General features: G+C 42.1%; 1 protein-coding gene across 4 annotated transcripts in view; it reads right to left on the bottom strand.

Moving 5' to 3' along the window:
* Positions 1 to 469: 469 nt before the first annotated feature.
* HGF (hepatocyte growth factor) overlaps positions 470 to 18301 on the bottom strand; it is a 93569-nt gene continuing 75737 nt past the window's right edge. For 2 of the 4 annotated variants that reach the window (XM_058191179.1, XM_058191180.1), the window contains exons 11-18: positions 16692 to 16831; positions 15091 to 15129; positions 13292 to 13388; positions 11604 to 11681; positions 8532 to 8675; positions 7310 to 7416; positions 5614 to 5759; positions 470 to 5479 (exon numbers count right to left, since the gene is read on the bottom strand). In XM_058191179.1, coding sequence (XP_058047162.1) covers positions 5312 to 5479; positions 5614 to 5759; positions 7310 to 7416; positions 8532 to 8675; positions 11604 to 11681; positions 13292 to 13388; positions 15091 to 15129; positions 16692 to 16831 — 919 coding nt within the window. In that variant the 3' untranslated portion in view covers positions 470 to 5311. The remainder of the gene's footprint in view (positions 5480 to 5613; positions 5760 to 7309; positions 7417 to 8531; positions 8676 to 11603; positions 11682 to 13291; positions 13389 to 15090; positions 15130 to 16691; positions 16832 to 18301) is intronic. The other 2 variants (XM_058191177.1, XM_058191178.1) reach the window with 1 other exon arrangement.

Below are 18301 nucleotides of genomic sequence, written 5' to 3'. Positions count from 1 at the left end.
ATAGGTGGGTGAGTGGATGGATGGATGGATGGATGGATGGATGGATGGACAGAGAGGGAGAGCGAAGGGGTGTATGTATATGTATATTATATATATTGAACGAGGGGTCAAACTAATATTGAACAGCGCTCCCTCAACAGAGGGGGTGGGATTTGATGCCACCTATCTCCTGTTTACAACACAATCCTTTCAGCAGTTTCAAGAAGGCTCCCCACCAGATGACTACAAGGAACAGAAATCCTCCCATCCTCCACCCTTCAGTCAGAACTGAAGAAGCTTCTTGTCTGAGAAGTGAAAAGTCTTCAAGGAAGGGGGGGGAAAAAAAGTCCAGTTGCCACCAAGAGCTTTGGGTGAATATGGGATTAACATTAACATCTTCCCTTCCTACCCCTCTTTACGTGTTGTTTTTTTCTTCTTCACATTTGTGTGAACTATATATATTTGTACATTTACTCTGTAGATGGATCTATAAATATCACCCATATGTACATATATTGTAGGAGAAGGACATGCAGAACTTGCAGAGTTAAATGAGAGATCAGCCTACAATTCCTTCTCAATGCATTGACTTTTTATGATAAATAAAGGACCTATCCAATTTTTTTTTCATAAAATATTTTATTAACTGTAATCATCGAGATACAAAAATAGCAACTTTCATGGCTAAGGGATGCCTTTACTTACAGAATTATCATAAAGTCAGAGCGTTAGTTTTAATACACTTCTAAACAACGACAATCAACAATCCGTTTCTATTGGAAAGGATGAAGGGAAAGAGACTATAATTTACAACAGGGGTCTCCAAACTTGGCAACTTTAAGCCTGGAGGACTTCAACAAAGCTGGCAAAGCTGGCTGGGGAATTCTGGGAGTTGAACTCCTCCAGGCTTAAAGTTGCCAAAGGTTGGAGACCCTTAATTTACAGCACTAAAAAAAATGGAGCCACTTTGAATCATCATAACTTTTCAAGAATTAAGATCCTTTTCTCAGATGGGTCAAGGTTCATGAATTATTAACCATCCATCTTTTTTTTTCTTTTTAATAGGGCAAAATATACACGAAACTGAACCTTACCCAACAGATAACCTACTCTAATTCCTAAGCTAACAAAAGTCCTTGTTTTGTTTTGTTTTTACTTCATATGACAGTACAGTCTTTTAAAAAACAATCTCTCCATTTCTGGTGCCCAAACCTTACCCCAAGAAGATAGGCAGCAGTGATTAACGGGGGTGGGAATTAAAAAAAGATTTTTCTTTCAAACCAATCAAACTCGAAACCATTTCTGCAGGGCAGGTTCCGTCCTCAAGACGCATCAGATCCATTTCACGCCAGGAATGATAGCTTGGACCCTGAACAAGATGTTCTGCAGGGTCCCCCGTCCCCCAACCCAATAAACCCAGGTTCCCATGTTGGTTGGTACAATTGGTAGCTACAGTTTTCTGTACCGGGGAATAAATGGCAAATTGCCTTTTTGTAGAAAGATCTTCCATCCACGTATGACCAGAAAGATGCATGAATTCTATCAGTAATCTGTAATTTGCAGGAATCTTTCTTTTTTCTTTCTTCCTTTTCTTCTTTCTTTTTCTTTCCTTTCCTTTCTTTTTCTCTTTTTTCTTACTTTTTTCTTTCTTTCTTCTCTTTCTTTGTCTTCCTTCTTTCTCCTCCTCCTCCTCCTCCTTCTTCTTCTTCCTCCTCCTCTTTCTTCTTCTTCTTACCTTCTTGATCTTCTTTCCTTCTTCTTCTTCTCCTTCTCCTTCGCCTCCATCTCCAGCATGTCTCAAGAACAGACGACAGATTTCAAGGGTTAGTGAATTGTCTAGAAGAAACTGGATTCACGTCTGCTTAGTATTCCAATATTAGGTGCTTTTGAACATTTCTGGGCCTCGACTGCCTGAACTGAGAAAATTCAGAATAATCTATGCATCTCAGATTAATCTTTCACCATATATATATCTCTGCCTTTGTGTGTGTGTGTGTGTGTGTGTGTGTGTGTGTGTGTGTGTGTACAAACACAATCCCTGCGATCTTAATGACACACAAATTACATTTCTCCACATGACAGTATATTAGAAGATCAATGAATTCCAGAAGGCGGTCAGAAATTTTACAAGTAATCAGATCTATAAATTCATTGTAAAGAGACTCAACTCATTGCAAGAAGTCTTACACAATGTATAATAATACCCCTATACATATTTTATATATAAATTCAGTATTGTCTTCTGCCCCGCAGAAGCTTATAATATTTTAGAATATTTTTTTTTTATTACACTGAGCAGAAAGGCCTGCATACATAATACAAAATGCCTGCACATATAACGGAGAATACATAAACCTTGAAGAAGAAGAAAAAAGGAAAACGAATTACATTTATAGTGTCATGAATATTCTTTTCATGTCCATCATACAAATATATACAATTTGAAGAAGGAACAGGGAAGCAGAGACGGGAAACGTTTGCAAAATATCTTACAGTGTGGAAAAGTAACAGTAATTTACCCAAGCTTTGAAAAAAAAAAAAACCTGTCTAAAGCAATATTTTGATCTATCTTATATCGAATTATATTCTGGTTCAGAGCTGGAAAACGTTAAATTTACACTAAGGGTTTGGAAACATGACTTTCATTAATCCATACCTCATTTTGCATTTGAGGTATTTTAGTTCTCATCAAGTTCTGAATATGCCACCAGATAATTAATTGCAAGTCCTTTTAAACAAAAGGCCAGCAGAAATACACAGAAGCCTTATAGACCTCATCGGTTGATATTTGTTCTGCCCGTTCTGAGATTAAGAAGCTAATATAATAGAACATCCATTTACTAGGAAGTAAGCATAATAGGAACCGAACTGAAAGCTATGGAACGCTTCATACATTACATGTAGAAGTGCATACTTAAAACGTATTTAAAATGTGAATGCAAGAACGAACATGTTGCAAAGTCCATGCATTATACAGATAGTTTGCACAAGAAAACTAAGGTTAGCAATGACTCTCAATATACAATCGAGAGAACAGGAGTTTGTTTCTACACAATCAACATTTGTGTGCTTCTAAAATCTGAAAACAGTCTTTCAGGACGGTGATTGCAAACAGAAGGAAACACGCTGTAGAAAACACATCGCAGCTCTTTCAAACCGTAACATGGATGGTTTTTTTAAAATTGCTTTTAAAAAAAAACACAAAAAACTACAAGCCAATATTTGACAGTTCATTGGATGAGAATCCTCACTTTTAAATCTCGAAAAACAAAAGGTTTAAATCTTGAAAGACTAAAGATGGAACATGCAAAGGTTCGTGTAGCATACGACTCGATCCTTTGGAAAGGATTGACTGTGGATTACAGATAAAATCTACTCTTACACTTATAAAATCAGAATCAAAGATCAGAATCTTGGCGGTTGAAGGAATGCTAATTCTAAATAAAGAATAAATTTTATCATGATCTTTGCCTTAATCTGGACACTTAAACTCAAATCAAAGAACATCAAACCGGGGAGGAACTGATTTCTAAATTCTCATTTTAAAACAGATCAAGGTATTTAATTCTGTTAGGATTAAAATTATCTGTTCCAGGATGGCTTTTGTTGGGAACATGAATATGAATTAAGGGTTTTAGCTTAGGACAAGCATTCACGATCTGCTGGAATTTTAAAGGGCAACAGCAGATAAGGGATAGTGATGCAATCCCCATTTCTAGGAGATATTTTGACATTTCTGTGCCCAATATTACATAAAGGGATGATTGGCTGTTTAGAAAACTAGAAAGCTGGCTTTTTCTCCAACCCCAATCCTAGGTCTATACCAGTGATGGCTAACCTTTTTGCCATCACGTACCAAAAACGGGGGGGAGTATAGGGGGGGCGTGCACACGCATCCCCACATCCATAATTCTATGCCCCCACATACATGCGTGCACAACCCCTCATGTTCCCCCCGCTTTTGGCACATGAGGGCAAAGTGGACCCATTTTTTGCTCTCTCCAGGCTCCAGAGCCTCTCTGGGAGCCTGGGGAGGGCAAAAACCTCCTTTCCCAACCCCCCTGGAGGCCCTCCAGAGGCCAGAAACAGCCTGTTTCCCTACTTCCGATAAGCCCAGAAGGTGGGCCCAGAAGGTGCATGAGCTGAGCTCACGTGCCCACCGATATGGCTCCGTGTGCCACCTCTGGCACGCCTGCCATAGGTTCGCCATCATGGGTCTATACTATGCTCAAGTTTAGAACTTCATCAAACAGGAAGGAGTGTAGGAACGAAGGAGCGAACAAACTAATAATATCTTACAGCCAAAAAAGGCCAGATAGTGTGGCGGAACCATTTAGAAAACAAAGGCGTTTGGAAAGTTTACATTCTAGAGGAGAAGAAGCAGGAGCCGAACTTAAAAAGAAATGGGATGGAGTGAAATTTGTAGGTCCGAAACAATAAGATCCAAGATTTGGCTTAAAGGAAACACTATGCTTGGTTCTTCAAAGAAATCCTTTAGATTTCTTTGGAGACCACACGAGATCTCGGAAACCTCACTAGATGTTTGTCATTGTCCACCTCACTTCCTAGTGGCGATTCTTCATCTCTGCACGTCATAGCATCAGCGAAGGACGTGGCCTTCTGTGTAAAAATGACCGTGGACATAGAGAGCTAGTAAAACACATTATTGGATCCTCACCCAACCCATGTTGGTATCTGTTTATGGACTCTTCCAGAAACAAATTACATTCTCTTGGTTGGAATGTCCTTCGCTATCACGATAGAATGGACTTTGCAAATGAATTGCTCAACGGGGTCGCACGTCCAGAAAGCCATTGATAAAGGAATGAAAACACAATGAAACAATGTAAGAGACGACATTGTCTCTGACTTATGCACGTGTTTCATGCCATCTTAAAGATGAATTCAGGGCTGGGTATAGGAAAAGAACAATATACTGCAAATTTCAGAGGGGTGTTTATGCCTATGAACAAAGCTCTCCTAACTAGCAGCCTAGGAGAAGAAGAAAAAAAACAACTGGGCTAAGTATAAAGAATGTGCATTTTTCCAGCCACCATGTTCGCAGATTTGCTTTCCTATTCAAGTATATTCAGGAAATAAGTCACTGCATTTTTTCTTACCCCCATGCAACGCAGCCAGAAGCAGAATGGGACAGGAAGAGCCACAAATATCTGTCAAACTTGACTATTATCAAGTTAATATTTGATGGACGACATTTTTTCCCCCCCAGAAAAGTCCAAGTTTTCTCTATCACAATACAATGTCCCACTTTCCTCCAGTATCCCTAGAACTGGCTGCCCCAACCCTCAACCCCTTTGGTAGGGTTCTTCGGCTATGACTTGTATGTCATTAAGATCTTGTGTATCCATTTGGAGTAGTAAGCCACCTTGACGAAAATCCCAGGCCGTTTGGGAACTGCACATCCTCGTCCGGGGATAATCACTCCCATTACTATCTTGATTCTATTCTGTTCGCAGACCAGTGGGCCACCGTAATCCCGCTAGAAAGAGAAAAACAGAAAAAACCACATAGATGTGTTTATGGAAAAGAGATTATGACGAGCAAAGCTCGTGGTAAAGACTTGCCCATTGTATGTATAACACTAGCATAAGAATGGTTTTTAAGAAGTTGTACCTCACAAGTTCCACTGCCAATGCTCTCGGCTCGCGCGCACATTTCTGATTCCTTCAGGATTACATTCCCTCCAAAATCTTGACTGCAGCGTTCGTTCCCCATAATGATCATATTGGCTTCCTGAAGTTGCCCGTCAAAATTTCTTGCTGAAATTGTGAAGAGAAATAACTGTTCTTTACTCCATCTCATTGGTTGATTGATTTGGGGGTTATCAAGTCATGGTCAACTCTTAGTAACCACATAGAAAGAATTTAACCATGATGATCTATCAACGTCCCCAAAAGATAATGCATTCTCTTAAGCACTCCTTACTCCCAGACAAGACAAGACAAGACAAGACAAGACAAGACAAGACAAGACAAGACAAGACAAGACCTTTATTGTCATTTATTTACTGTGAGTGCACTGGCCCACATTAAAAATGAAATTTTGTTGCCTGTAGATATATAAAGTACATATCTACCCATACACATACATAACACACGTATATGAAGTGTTAGTGCCACTTTATAATGCCTTGGTAAGGCCACACTTGGAATACTGCATTCAGTTTTGGTCACCGCGATGTAAAAAAGATGCTGAGACTCTAGAAAGAGTGCAGAAAAGAGCAACAAAGATGATTAATGGACTGGAGGCTAAAACATATGAAGAACGGTTGCAGGAACTGGGTATGTCTAGTTTAATGAAAAGAAGGACTAGGGGAGACATGATAGCAGTCTTCCAATATCTCAGGGGCTGCCACAAAGAAGTGGGAGTCGGGCTGTTCTCCAAAGCACCTGAGGGTAGAACAAGAAGCAATGGGTGGAAACTGATCAAGGAAAGAAGCAACTTAGAACTAAGGAGAAATTTCCTGACAGTTAGAACAATTAATAAGTGGAACGACTTGCCTGCAGAAGTTGTGAATGCTCCAAGACTGGAAATTTTTAAGAAAATGTTGGATAACCATCTGTCTGAGATGGTGTAGGGTTTCCTGCCTGGGCAGAGGGTTGGACTAGAAGGCCTCCAAGGTCCCTTCCAACTCTGTTGTTATTACATGCATGCTATACACACACACACACCTATACATACACACATGTATGTGTGTGTGTGTGTGTATGTGTGTGTGTGTGTGTAATGAAAGGAACAGATGTTCTGCGAACTCCGGAACTAAAATAATTAAAATTTTATTCTACTAAGCTTTCGTCAGCCATATTTTTGTTCCGGAGTTCGCAGAATGCTTATTCCTTTCTTTACAAGTATACCTGGAACTCCGTGGCAGAAAGAGAAAACTTGAGAGTTCAGGAAGTGATTTTTTTTTAAATTTATTTACATTTATACCCTGCCCTTCTCCGAAGACTCAGGACGGCTTACAGTGTATAAGGCAATAGTCTCATTCTATTTGTATATTTACAAATTTATCAACTTATTGCCCCCACAACAATCTGGGTCCTCATTTTACCTACCTTATAAAGGATGGAAGGCTGAGTCAACCTTGGGCCGGGCTTGAACCTGCAGTAATTGCAGGCTGCTGTGTTCTAATAACAGGCTTCTAACAGCCCGAGCTACCACGGCCCTAATGCTATATGGAACAAAACTGTGGCTTGAATCTGCTTCGGATACCACCAAGCCCCCTCCCAGAAGGTAGCAAGGAAAACAGGCCATGGAGAGGATTTTTTTGGGGGGGGGGAGTGTCCCTTCCCAAACTTGAATTACTTACTTCCTGTGTGTCCCCATCCGTAAACACTGCACGTGGTCCCATCTGGAATGGTGCAGCCAGAAATGGGCAGACGGATAATAGCTACAGCGTTATTGCTTACTGCAGGTCTGAAAAAAAGGAGAACATGGACGTTTATAGGAATAAGTCGGTAAATTTAACACGTCTTTTCAAATCGGACGAAGAAGTTAAAGAGTCTTATGATTCATTGCATAGTCAGCCAGATGTTAAGACTGGATTTGGCATTTTCAGACACTTATCGAGTTCTTCCCGAGGATCTGGGAAATGCAGATGTGTGTTTTGACCTAGGCATTCCCAAACCACGAAGCAAACTCCTTGTCCTGACAAAAACCCCTTTTTATGAAGTTACTGTGAATTTCTCTCATTCACATTCAGCAAAGTCTTTCAAGGGAGAATTGACAGTCACAGAACTTAACTGGCTTGGACAGCTGCCAGGCCGATATCTTCAACACTTGGCAAGGAATCTCGGAGAGTCACGAACCAATTTAGCGAACTCCTGCAAACACCCCCCTCCTTTCACTCCTCTTTTATTCCCTCTGGGAGGGGCCATTCATCGTCCACCTGTGGCCTTACTCCCAAGTCGACCCATTGTTTAACTGTTCCCTTCGCATGTGGTACGGAAGTGGTTTTCAGCCGGTTCGGACCGATATACCTAAACCGGTAGCGGAAATCGCAGGTGGTACAGAAATAGTATTCAGCCAGTTTGGACCGATATTCCTAAACTGGTAGCAGAAATCACAGGTGGTACGGAAGTGGTATTCAGCCGGTTTGGACCGATATACCTAAACCGGTAGCAGAAATCGCGGGTGGTATCGAAGTGGTTTTCAGCCGGTTCGGACTGATATACCTAAACCGGTAGCGGAAATCGCAGGTGGTACAGAAATGATATTCAGCCGGTTCGGACCGATATTCCTAAACCGGTAGCGGATATCACAGGTGGTACAGAAGTGGTATTCAGCCGGTTCGGACTGATATATCTAAAGCGGTAGCAGAAATCGCTGGTGGGCCCACCCACCTGCCTCCCCTTCCCTGGCTCTATCCCATCCTATTCAGGCACGTTTTTAAAGCCAGAAGCATGTGCGCGTTGAACCTGTAGTAACATAATGTGAATCCCGCCACTGCTTCAGTAGCATGGTTTCACCCTTCCCTTAAATCCAACAAACAGAGGAATTGCCTATAAAACATTCGCACAACTTCAGCCCACCTGGAAAGTTTCAGTAAAACTATATCAGATCCTTCAGGCCCGTAGACCAACTGGGAAATATTCAGGACTTGCTTATGTTTTTCTTCATGTGCTCTTTCCACGTTATGGATTCCAAGCCAGGCCTGATAGTCTTTGAGATTATGCCTAAAGAAAGCAAACGCAATTGGATTATGGGTCAATAAATAAACCAGGATGCAAGTTAGGTTAGATAGGTATCAGCCTCTACAGACTACTCACTCTGCTTATTTGCTTTGTCGTGATCTATTTAGATAACCATTGCTCGATTTAAACGTAGGTAGCTAAAGCAGGGGACAGTTCATTCCCCAAACAAAATAAATCACTAAATTCATGAGGTTGTTGTCATATTTTAGTCTCCCAAAGTGGAAGCTGGAACCGTTCCAGCGGTTCACGCTGTGAAGACGGTGCCATCTGGACTTCCCTCTTGGGTTTTTACTCTGAAAAAGGCGTTGAACTATAACAGCACTAGTGCAAATAGTTCAAACCCTACCATTATTGAATCAAAATATGTCCAATTCCTGGACTGTGCCTCACCAAGAAAAAAGAGCCTTCTCTAGATATGGGTTCATCTAGAAAAGCAGAGCATTTCTAAGAAAATTCACAAAATGTGACCCTCACAAGACCCTCACTTGACGTGACCCACACCTGACCCATTGCAAGACCCACAGGACCAATCACAAGACTCTCATTTGATGTGACCCACACCTGACCCATCACAAGACCTTCATTTGACATGACCCACACCTGACCACCACCTGACCACACCTGACCCATCACAAGACCCTCACTTGATGTGACCCACATCTGACCCATCACAAGACCTTCATTTGACATGACCCACACCTGACCACCACCTGACCCATCACAAGACCCTCACTTAATGTGACCCACGCCTGACCCATCACAAGACCTTCATTTGACATGACCCACACCTGACCACCACCTGACCACACCTGACCCATCACAAGACCCTTACTTGATGTGACCCACACCTGACCCATCACAAGACCTTCATTTGACATGACCCACACCTGACCACCACCTGACCCATCACAAGACCCTCACTTGATGTGTCCCACACTCCTGTCCCATCACAAGACCTTAATTTGACATGACCCACGCCTGACCACCACCTGACCACACCTGACCCATCACAAGACCCTTACTTGATGTGACCCACACCTGACCCATCACAAGACCTTCATTTGACATGACCACCAACTGACCCATCACAAGACCCTCATTTGACATGACCACCAACTGACCTATCACAAGACCCTTACTTGATGTGACCCACACCTGACCCATCACAAGACCTTCATTTGACATGACCCACACCTGACCACCACCTGACCCATCACAAGACCCTCACTTGATGTGACCCACACCTGACCATCACAACACCCACCATAAGACCCATCACAAGACCCATCACTAAATTCTCACTCGATGTGACCCTCCCATCACAAGTCCTACTGACCACACAAAGCCCTTATAAGCAGAAGAACACTGACACTGACCTCCCTGAAACTCCACTGAAGATGTTACCCATCCTGGTAATGAGATGTTCAGAAACCAACCCACAAGCTCCGAGAACGAACCTCCACCTTCATCCTCCACCCGAGCTACAGATATTTGCCACCATCACAAACTAAAATAATGGTTTTCTATTCAAATGCCCTGAATATTCCAGAGTTGCATTGTATAAAACAGGGGTGTCAAACTCGATTTCATTGAGGGACATATCAGGATTCTGTTTGACCTCGGAGGGACAGGTGGGCATGGCCAGGGTGGGCGTGGCTAGCTCGGCATTGAATCTCCGGTTTCGGCCGCGACAGCCTCCTGCAGCCATCTGCCACTGAAAACAAAGCTAAAGGAGGCCGCATGTGGCCTGCCTGGGCTCCGTTTTTAGCTGCAATGGCCTCCCTAGCCTCCATTTTCACTGGCAGAGGTGTGCAAGAGACCATTGCAGCCGAAAATGGAGCCTGGGAGGCAGGGGTGAAATGCTCCCGGTTTGGGCCAGATTGCCCGATCCGGAAGCAATGGCAGCAGGTGGTTTGGAGAACCGGTAGCAAAAATCCCTCTCTCCCCCATGCCCAGTTGAGCTGTGTGATCCTCAGAGGGTTTTGTTTTTTTTTTACTTTTAAAAGCATTTTTTTCTTCGGCCAAAAAAATGCTTTTAAAAGTTAAAATAAAAGCCTATGATGATTGCGTGGCTCTGCTGGGATCATCAGAGGCTTTTAAAACCTTTTCAGCTGAAGAGGTTGTAAAAAAATGCTTTTAAAAGGTTCCTCTGATGATCCCAGCTGAGTTGCCTGATCGTCAGAGCCTTTTCTTTTCTTTTAAAGGCAAAAAAAATGTTTTTAAAAGAAAACAAAAGCCTCTGACGATCAGGCAACTCAGCTGGGATTGTCAGAGCCTTTTAAAAGCATTTTTTACAACCTGTTTGGCTGAAGAGGTTGTAAAAAAATGCTTTTAAAAGGTTCCTCTGACGATCCCAGCTGAGTTGCCTGATCATCAGCGGCTTTTCTTTTCTTTTAAAGGCAAAAAAAAATGTTTTTAAAAGAAAACAAAAGCCTCTGACGATCAGGCAACTCAGCTGGGATTGTCAGAGCCTTTTAAAAGCATTTTTTACAACCTGTTTGGCTGAAGAGGTTGTAAAAAAATGCTTTTAAAAGGTTCCTCTGACGATCCCGGCTGAGTTGCCTGATCGTCAAAGCCTTTTCTTTTCTTTTAAAGGCAAAAAAAAAAAGTTTTTAAAAGAAAACAGACGCCTCTGACGATCAGGCAACTTAGCCTTTTAAAAGCATTGTAGAAAAACTGCTTTTAAAAGTAAAAAAACAAAAAGTTGACCACGCCCAGCCAGTCACATTAACCCCCTCCCCACCAAGCCACGCCCACAGAACCGGTAGTAACAAATTTTACAATTCACCACTGCTGCGTGCAGCCCTCCCGAGCTCCGTTTGTCAGAAAAATCAACATTTCTACCCAAGGGCCAAATGCAAAAGTTAGGATTCTATTAGAAGATCTTGTAAAAAAAGGTGAAATAGATACCGGGAGAGGAAACACTGTTTGGCTGTCAGGACCCAGTCTTCTTTCACCAGCGAACCGCCACAGAAATGCCTGCCTCTGCTGGAGAAACCAAGGAACAAACAATTACTTGGGGGCCCAATCTGCTAATAGAAACTTCACATTTATGTCACGCAGTGGTCCTCGATTTGCGACAATGGAAGCCAAGAGTTCTGTTGCTAAGCGAGATAGTTCAGTGAACGTTTCCCCGTTTTACAGTCTTTCTTGCCACGGTCATTAAGTGAATTCCTGCCGGTGTTAAGTTACTGGCTTCCTTTTTGCCTTTGCTTGTCAGAAGGTCGCAAAAGGGGATCACGTGACCCCGGCACATGGCAACCGTCATAAATATGAGTCGGTTTGCCAAGCATCTGGAATTTTGCTCCCCGGGGGATGCTGCAATGGTCATAAGTGTGGAAAAAAACAACACTCACTTAAAGTGCCATTGTAACTTTGAATGGTCGCACAAAATGAACTGTTGTAAGTTGAAAACTACCTGCATTACATTTTACTTGAGCCAATGAGGAAAGCAGATTTTGCTTGGACATGTCTAGAGGAACGTAAACGATACGTGGCTTATTTGACATCGACCAACGGGACAATTTTAACTTCCAAAATTTAAGATGGGTATTGCTAATTTGGATTCATGGACTGACTAGGCCAGGGGGTCTGCAACCTTAAACCCTCAAAGAGCCATTTGGACCCGTTTCCCACAGAAAAGAAAACGCCGGGAGCCACAAAATCCTGTGCCTGACTATCTCTTGAGCGGCCACAAAACGAGCATCTGTAGTTGAATTAAATGTTCTGTTTTCTTCTGAAACTTTTTTTTTTCTTTTCTCGCAACAATACATGAGCACTCAATAGATTTAAGCTTCATGTGAACCGCTCCAATCTTGATTGCAGAAAATATGACTTCAGTAACAGAGTTGTTAATGCCTGGAATGCACTACCTGACTCTGTGGTCTCTTCCCAAAATCCCCAAAGTTTTAACCAAAAACTGTCTACTATTGACTTCACCCCATTCCTAAGAGGTCTATAAGGGGTGTGCATAAGAGCACTAAAGTGCCTACCGTTCCTGTCCTAATGTTTCCCTTGATCGTATCCAACTCATATAATTATTTTATGCTTATACTTATATATATGCTTCTATATCATATAGTTATTTTATGCATATGCTTATATATACTGTTGTGACAAAATAAATAAATAAAATAAAATAAAGATTTATCCATGGTTGGCCTACCGGGGGTTGAAAAGCTCAATAAATCACATGCCGGTGGGTGTCACACATTGGCGGTTGTGACGCATATTTTGAGTGACAGGGAGCTGCAGCAGACGGGTGAAAGAGCCACATGGAGCTCCAGAGTTGCAGGTTGCTGACCCCTGGACTAGACAATACCTACGATGTTAGTTGAGAAAGGATTGGATTGGTCCATACACAGACCTGAGAAACAATCCTTCAACAGTTGTTCCTCAAGATGGAACAATTGGCTTCTTGAAGGAAAAAGGTGAAGAACTTTAGCTGCGACCTAATCAATAACTGGCATTTCTAGATCTCTAAAAAATAAAAAAAATAAAAATAAAACCCCCACCGTTTGATGCATAGTTTATATTTTGGTTTTGATGACCACGGTGGGAATCAACACAGAGAAAGAGAGCTAAGCCTCGGTTCTCACCTGTCTTTCAAACTGACCATCCATCCTTTATCAGGTTGTGTAGGGATCCCATTAACAACTCTTAGATGCTTCGTCGACGCACAAGGGATGATGGGAACTGGAATATTGATAATTGATCGGGTTACGTAGAATTCCCCAAATGAAAATTCACCACTTTATAGAACTATGTTCAAACTTCTAAAAACTAATAAACAACCAAAGACTTTTGGTTATATATTCTGCGTATAATATATACATATCTATTCTGTAAGCTTTTAATCACTCCAATGACTCCTGTATTAGATTTTCTAAATCAACAGTAGTAGTAGTTCTTATTGGGATAAGAAAAAGATAATCAACCATAATATATAGTTTAGGCTTAACATATTTTTGAGACAGTAAGTGTGAAAAAAGAGTTGATGCTGTGTCATAAGGAAAATAATGAAATAATCTTATTTACAGTCTTCTCAATTAACCAGGTTCCATATTTGCTAGTTTATTGGACTAACATAAAGGCAATTTAGGATTAGATCCATAACAAAGCCAGGTCTTAAAAAATCATCATCATCATCACATTGTAATGGAATTATTTACTTGAGTCATGATGTCAGGAATAAGTAAATAAATTTTCATCTATGAGATATCCCAAGGGAGCTTTGTCAAAAGGCAACTGGACTTTGTTTTTCCTTGAAGAGTTTTCGCTTCTCATCCAAGAAGCTTCTTCGGTTTTGACTGAATAGTGGATGAGAGGATTTATATTCCTTGAAGTTATCTGGTCGTTAGTACTCTTTCTGAGAGTCGTTGGGATAGATAGATAGATAGATAGATAGATAGATAGATAGATAGATAGATAGATAGAAGATTGATTGATAGATGATAGGTGATGATAGATGATGGATAGATGATAGCTAGATAGATAGATAGATAATAGATTGATTGATAGATGTTAGATGATGATGAAGAAAGATGATAGATAGATGATGATGAAGAAAGATGATAGATAGATGATGATGAAGATAGATGATAGATAGATAATAGATTGATTGATAGATGTTAGATGATGAAGAAAGATGATAAATAGATGATGGAGATAGATGATAGATAGATAGATAATATATTGATCGATAGATGATAGTTGAAGATAGATAGATGATAGATGATGATGAAGATAGATGATAGATAGATGATAGATGATAATAGATAGCTATAGATAGATAATAGATTGATCAATAGATGATCAATGATGATGAAGATAGATGATATAGGCAGACAGACAGACAGACAGACAGATGGATGAATGGATGATTGAGAGAGAGAGAGAGATACAATCAAGAGAGAGAATGCAAAGAGAGTGACAGATAGGTGGAAAGAGAGAGAGAGAGAGAGAGAAGATAGATATGTAGATGAACAGATAGACGGATGATGATGGGTGGAACCTTCTTGGGACTGCTGAAAGGTCTGTTTTGTAAAAGGAGATACGTGGTGTCATCTCTCTCCCCCTCTGTTGGGAGAGACCTTTTCAATCTCCATGTAGGTGGCCTCTCTGACCCCTCTTTCAAACCAGCGGTCCTCTCTGTCCAGAATGTGGACTTCCATTCTCCACCATCCAGTCAGAGCTGAAGAAGCTTGTTTTCGTCTTCAAGGAGAAACACAAAAAAGTCCAGTTGCCTCTTGAAAAAGCACTTTTGGGACAACCATGACCTGGATGACTGAGAATCTCCATAGACATTCATCCATGAGACAATGAGATCATTTCTGGGGGTCATCATTCACCACCGCTCCCGGACAGCCCCACCAGTTGGAAGCTTTTGGTTACTTACTGTCTAAACTGCTCATCATAGAAACTGGATCATTGTCACCTAAACAGACAACACAATGCAATCATGTTGGGATAACTTTCAAGAAGGACACTTCATTTAACACCAACAAAACACGTCATGCAACAAAACAAGACCTTTCTACTGCCTTGTTCTGTGAAAAACGTTCAACAATCCCTTCTTTCATCAATACAGGTGGTCCTGAATTTATGACCACAATTGAGCCCAAAATTTCTGCTGTTAAGTGAGATATTTGTTATTAGATATTAGTTCTATTGCTATCTCTGTCATGGTGGCGCAGCGGTTAGAGTGCAGTATTGTAGGCTAACTCTGCCCACTGCCAGCAGTTCGATCCTGACCGGCTCAAGGTTGTCTCAGTCTTCCCTCCTTCTGTGGTCAGTAAACTGAGGGCCCAGATTATTGGGGGCAATTGTACTGACTTTGTAAATTGCTTAGAGAGGGCTGTAAAGCCCTGCCAAGCGGTATATAAGTCTAAGCGCTAGTGCTAGTGCTAAATTACTAGCTGCTCGGCTGTTTCTCCTCTTTAAAGAATCTCAGAATGTGAAGATTTTAAAGGATGGGGGGAGGGGAGGGCTTTATACAACAAATAGTAGACCCGAAGGGTGCTTTTTCAGGAGGCAACTGGACTTCCTTGTTTTTTTTTTCTTTTGAAGACGTTCCACTTCTCATCCAAGAACCTTCTTCAGCTGAAAGTCTAGTTGCCTCCTGAAAAAGCACCTTTGGGACAACCATGGCCTGGATGATTGAGAATCTCTACAGACTCTTAACAAATAGTAGTACTGTTTGTCCAGAGCAGGGGTTGTATTCACTTACTTTCCCTATCGGTTCGCAAAAGTGAGCACGCCATCCGCGCATGCACCCAGCCTCACAAACGTGCCTAAATAGGATGGCATAGAGCTGGGGCGGAAGGGTGGGGTAGGCGCATCTGCCATTTCTGCTAATGGTTCGGGCGGAACCGGTCCAAACCGACTGAATACTATCTGGAATGGGCTTCCCCCAGGACTTCGACAACTTCCTGACCTCCGGACTTTTTGCCGCGAGCTGAAGACATATTTATTCTTCCGAGCAGGACTGGCATAAAATGGGTTTTTTAAATAGGATTTAAAATGCGGTTTTATAATATATTATGTATTTTTATAATTTAATTTATAGGCCATATCGAATAAGTTTTTTAATAGTGATTTTATTATATTGTATTGTACTGTATTTTATTTGGCTGTTAACCGCCCTGAGTCCTTCGGGAGAAGGGCGGTATAAAAATTAAAATATTATTATTATTATTATTATTATTATTATTATTATTATTATTATTATTATCATCATCATCATCATCATCATCATCATCATCATCATCATCATCATCATCATCATCTCTGGTCCAGAGCCACTGCTAACAGCAATGATAAAAGAACCAGACCACATCCTGATGTCATGCAATAAACGCATACTTGCTTATTTTCATCCTTGCCATAAGAAATAGCTCTTACTTGAGGGGATCAACAATCACATGGGCACAATTCTCATCATTACTATGCCTTTTAATTAGGGAATTCCATGTCTTTTGGAATGACCCAGATACATACATCTAGATATACGGCAGTAGTCCCAAGGCATTTTAGGATTGCTGGTGTAGCACCAAGGGCCGTGAGCATCGTCATCCGGATTGCGACAGTAATTCTTCTTCACCTTGCTTATATCTAGGTCTTTATATATAGGGAGGTGCCTAGAAGGAGAAAAAAAAACACACACACAATGTTGTGACCCAGGCCCAAGTAAGTAGTAATAAACCTAGTCCGTGGAAAAACAAACTTTATTCGAACAGCTGGGAATTACTTCATTCCCAGCGTCGTTCAACTCAAAGTAAAACAAATGCCTCCCAACACAAATTCCTCAGTTATCTCACAAACCTTGGTCCAATTAGGCAAACTCCCAAAGGCCCTTCCTGGCAAATTTCCAGAAGCCACAAAAACAAGCACGCAGACAAAGCAGAAGATGGAACAGAAGACGCAGCTACAACGTTGTCTTCCAGTAAAGCTGAAATGCCAGTGCTGGTCTGTTTTAAGCCTTATGGGAGGGGCCAATCATCTCTTGGCCTTACTCCCGAGTTGTCCTCTCTGCTTGAGCTGCTCTTGCCTTCTGGCAGCTCTTCTCATGCGTGCATTATGAACAGGCTCCTCCTGTTCCTCTGCCTCACTACTATCAGTCTCTGGAGGCTCTGGAGTCCACACCTCACTTCCCGATGGCCCTGGCCTCATCTCAGCCTCATCACTGTCTGCCTCCGTTGCCAGCTCTGTAGGCTGCTGACGGACCACAACACACAGCCCTAAGATCACCATTTTTTTCAGAAGTATATAAGTTATTGCAGAAATGTAGACCTTATTATCCTAACTGTAGGAGAAAGAACTGAAAGGGGCGGAGGCATGAAAAGATGAATCAGCCTAGAATCTCTACGTAGCTGCAAGCCAACAAAGTCCAACCTGTCCTTGAATTTTGTAGGACTTTATTAAACTCCAAGCAGGTTCGGACAGTTAGTTGAGAAGAAGATTCCTATGCATAGGCTATAGGTGTTGTGTCTTGCCCGCTCTCACTGCAGCCGGGGCCTTCTTATCTGCTTCCGAACGCTGAGGAATGTCCTAGTATGCCTCCTGGCCCCAGCCCTGGCTCCATGCCCAGACAGGCTGAGGAGGAGGAAGCACCTCCCGGCCCCAGCACTGGCTCCATGCCCAGGCAAACGGAGCAACTAGACCCCTCCCCCTCCCCCACAGCATGTGAGCCTGAGGGAGGTCAATTACCAACAGCTGCCAACTGGAGTGACCCTCGCTTCAGAAGACTGGATAGGCGGAGGCAACAGAAGGAAGGGAGGGGCAGGCCTTAATGAGTGCTGAGTCATGGAGCCACACCCCATGGCCTATATAAAGGATCTGCTTTCTGGCATTCTCTGAGTCAGGCAAAGTCTCATCTGGTTGCTGAAGTCACTTTATGGTCTCCTGCCTGCCTTGAGGACTTTGCTAGGACTTTGGCAGAGCCGCAGAGGCAAGCCTGATTCGGATTTCCCTGACCCGGCCGTCAGCGGAGGAGTGGGACACGACAATAGGGCAGTGATGGCGAACCTTTTCGGAACCAAGTGCCTAAACCGGAACACGCATATGAGCCTGAGCCCCGGAAAATCGAAGACCAGGTAGCCGGTGCACAT

Source organism: Ahaetulla prasina, chromosome 7 (genome assembly GCF_028640845.1).
Source record: "Ahaetulla prasina isolate Xishuangbanna chromosome 7, ASM2864084v1, whole genome shotgun sequence".
Taxonomy (NCBI): Eukaryota; Metazoa; Chordata; class Lepidosauria; order Squamata; family Colubridae; genus Ahaetulla; species Ahaetulla prasina.
This window is presented reverse-complemented; position numbering and strand designations above follow the sequence as displayed.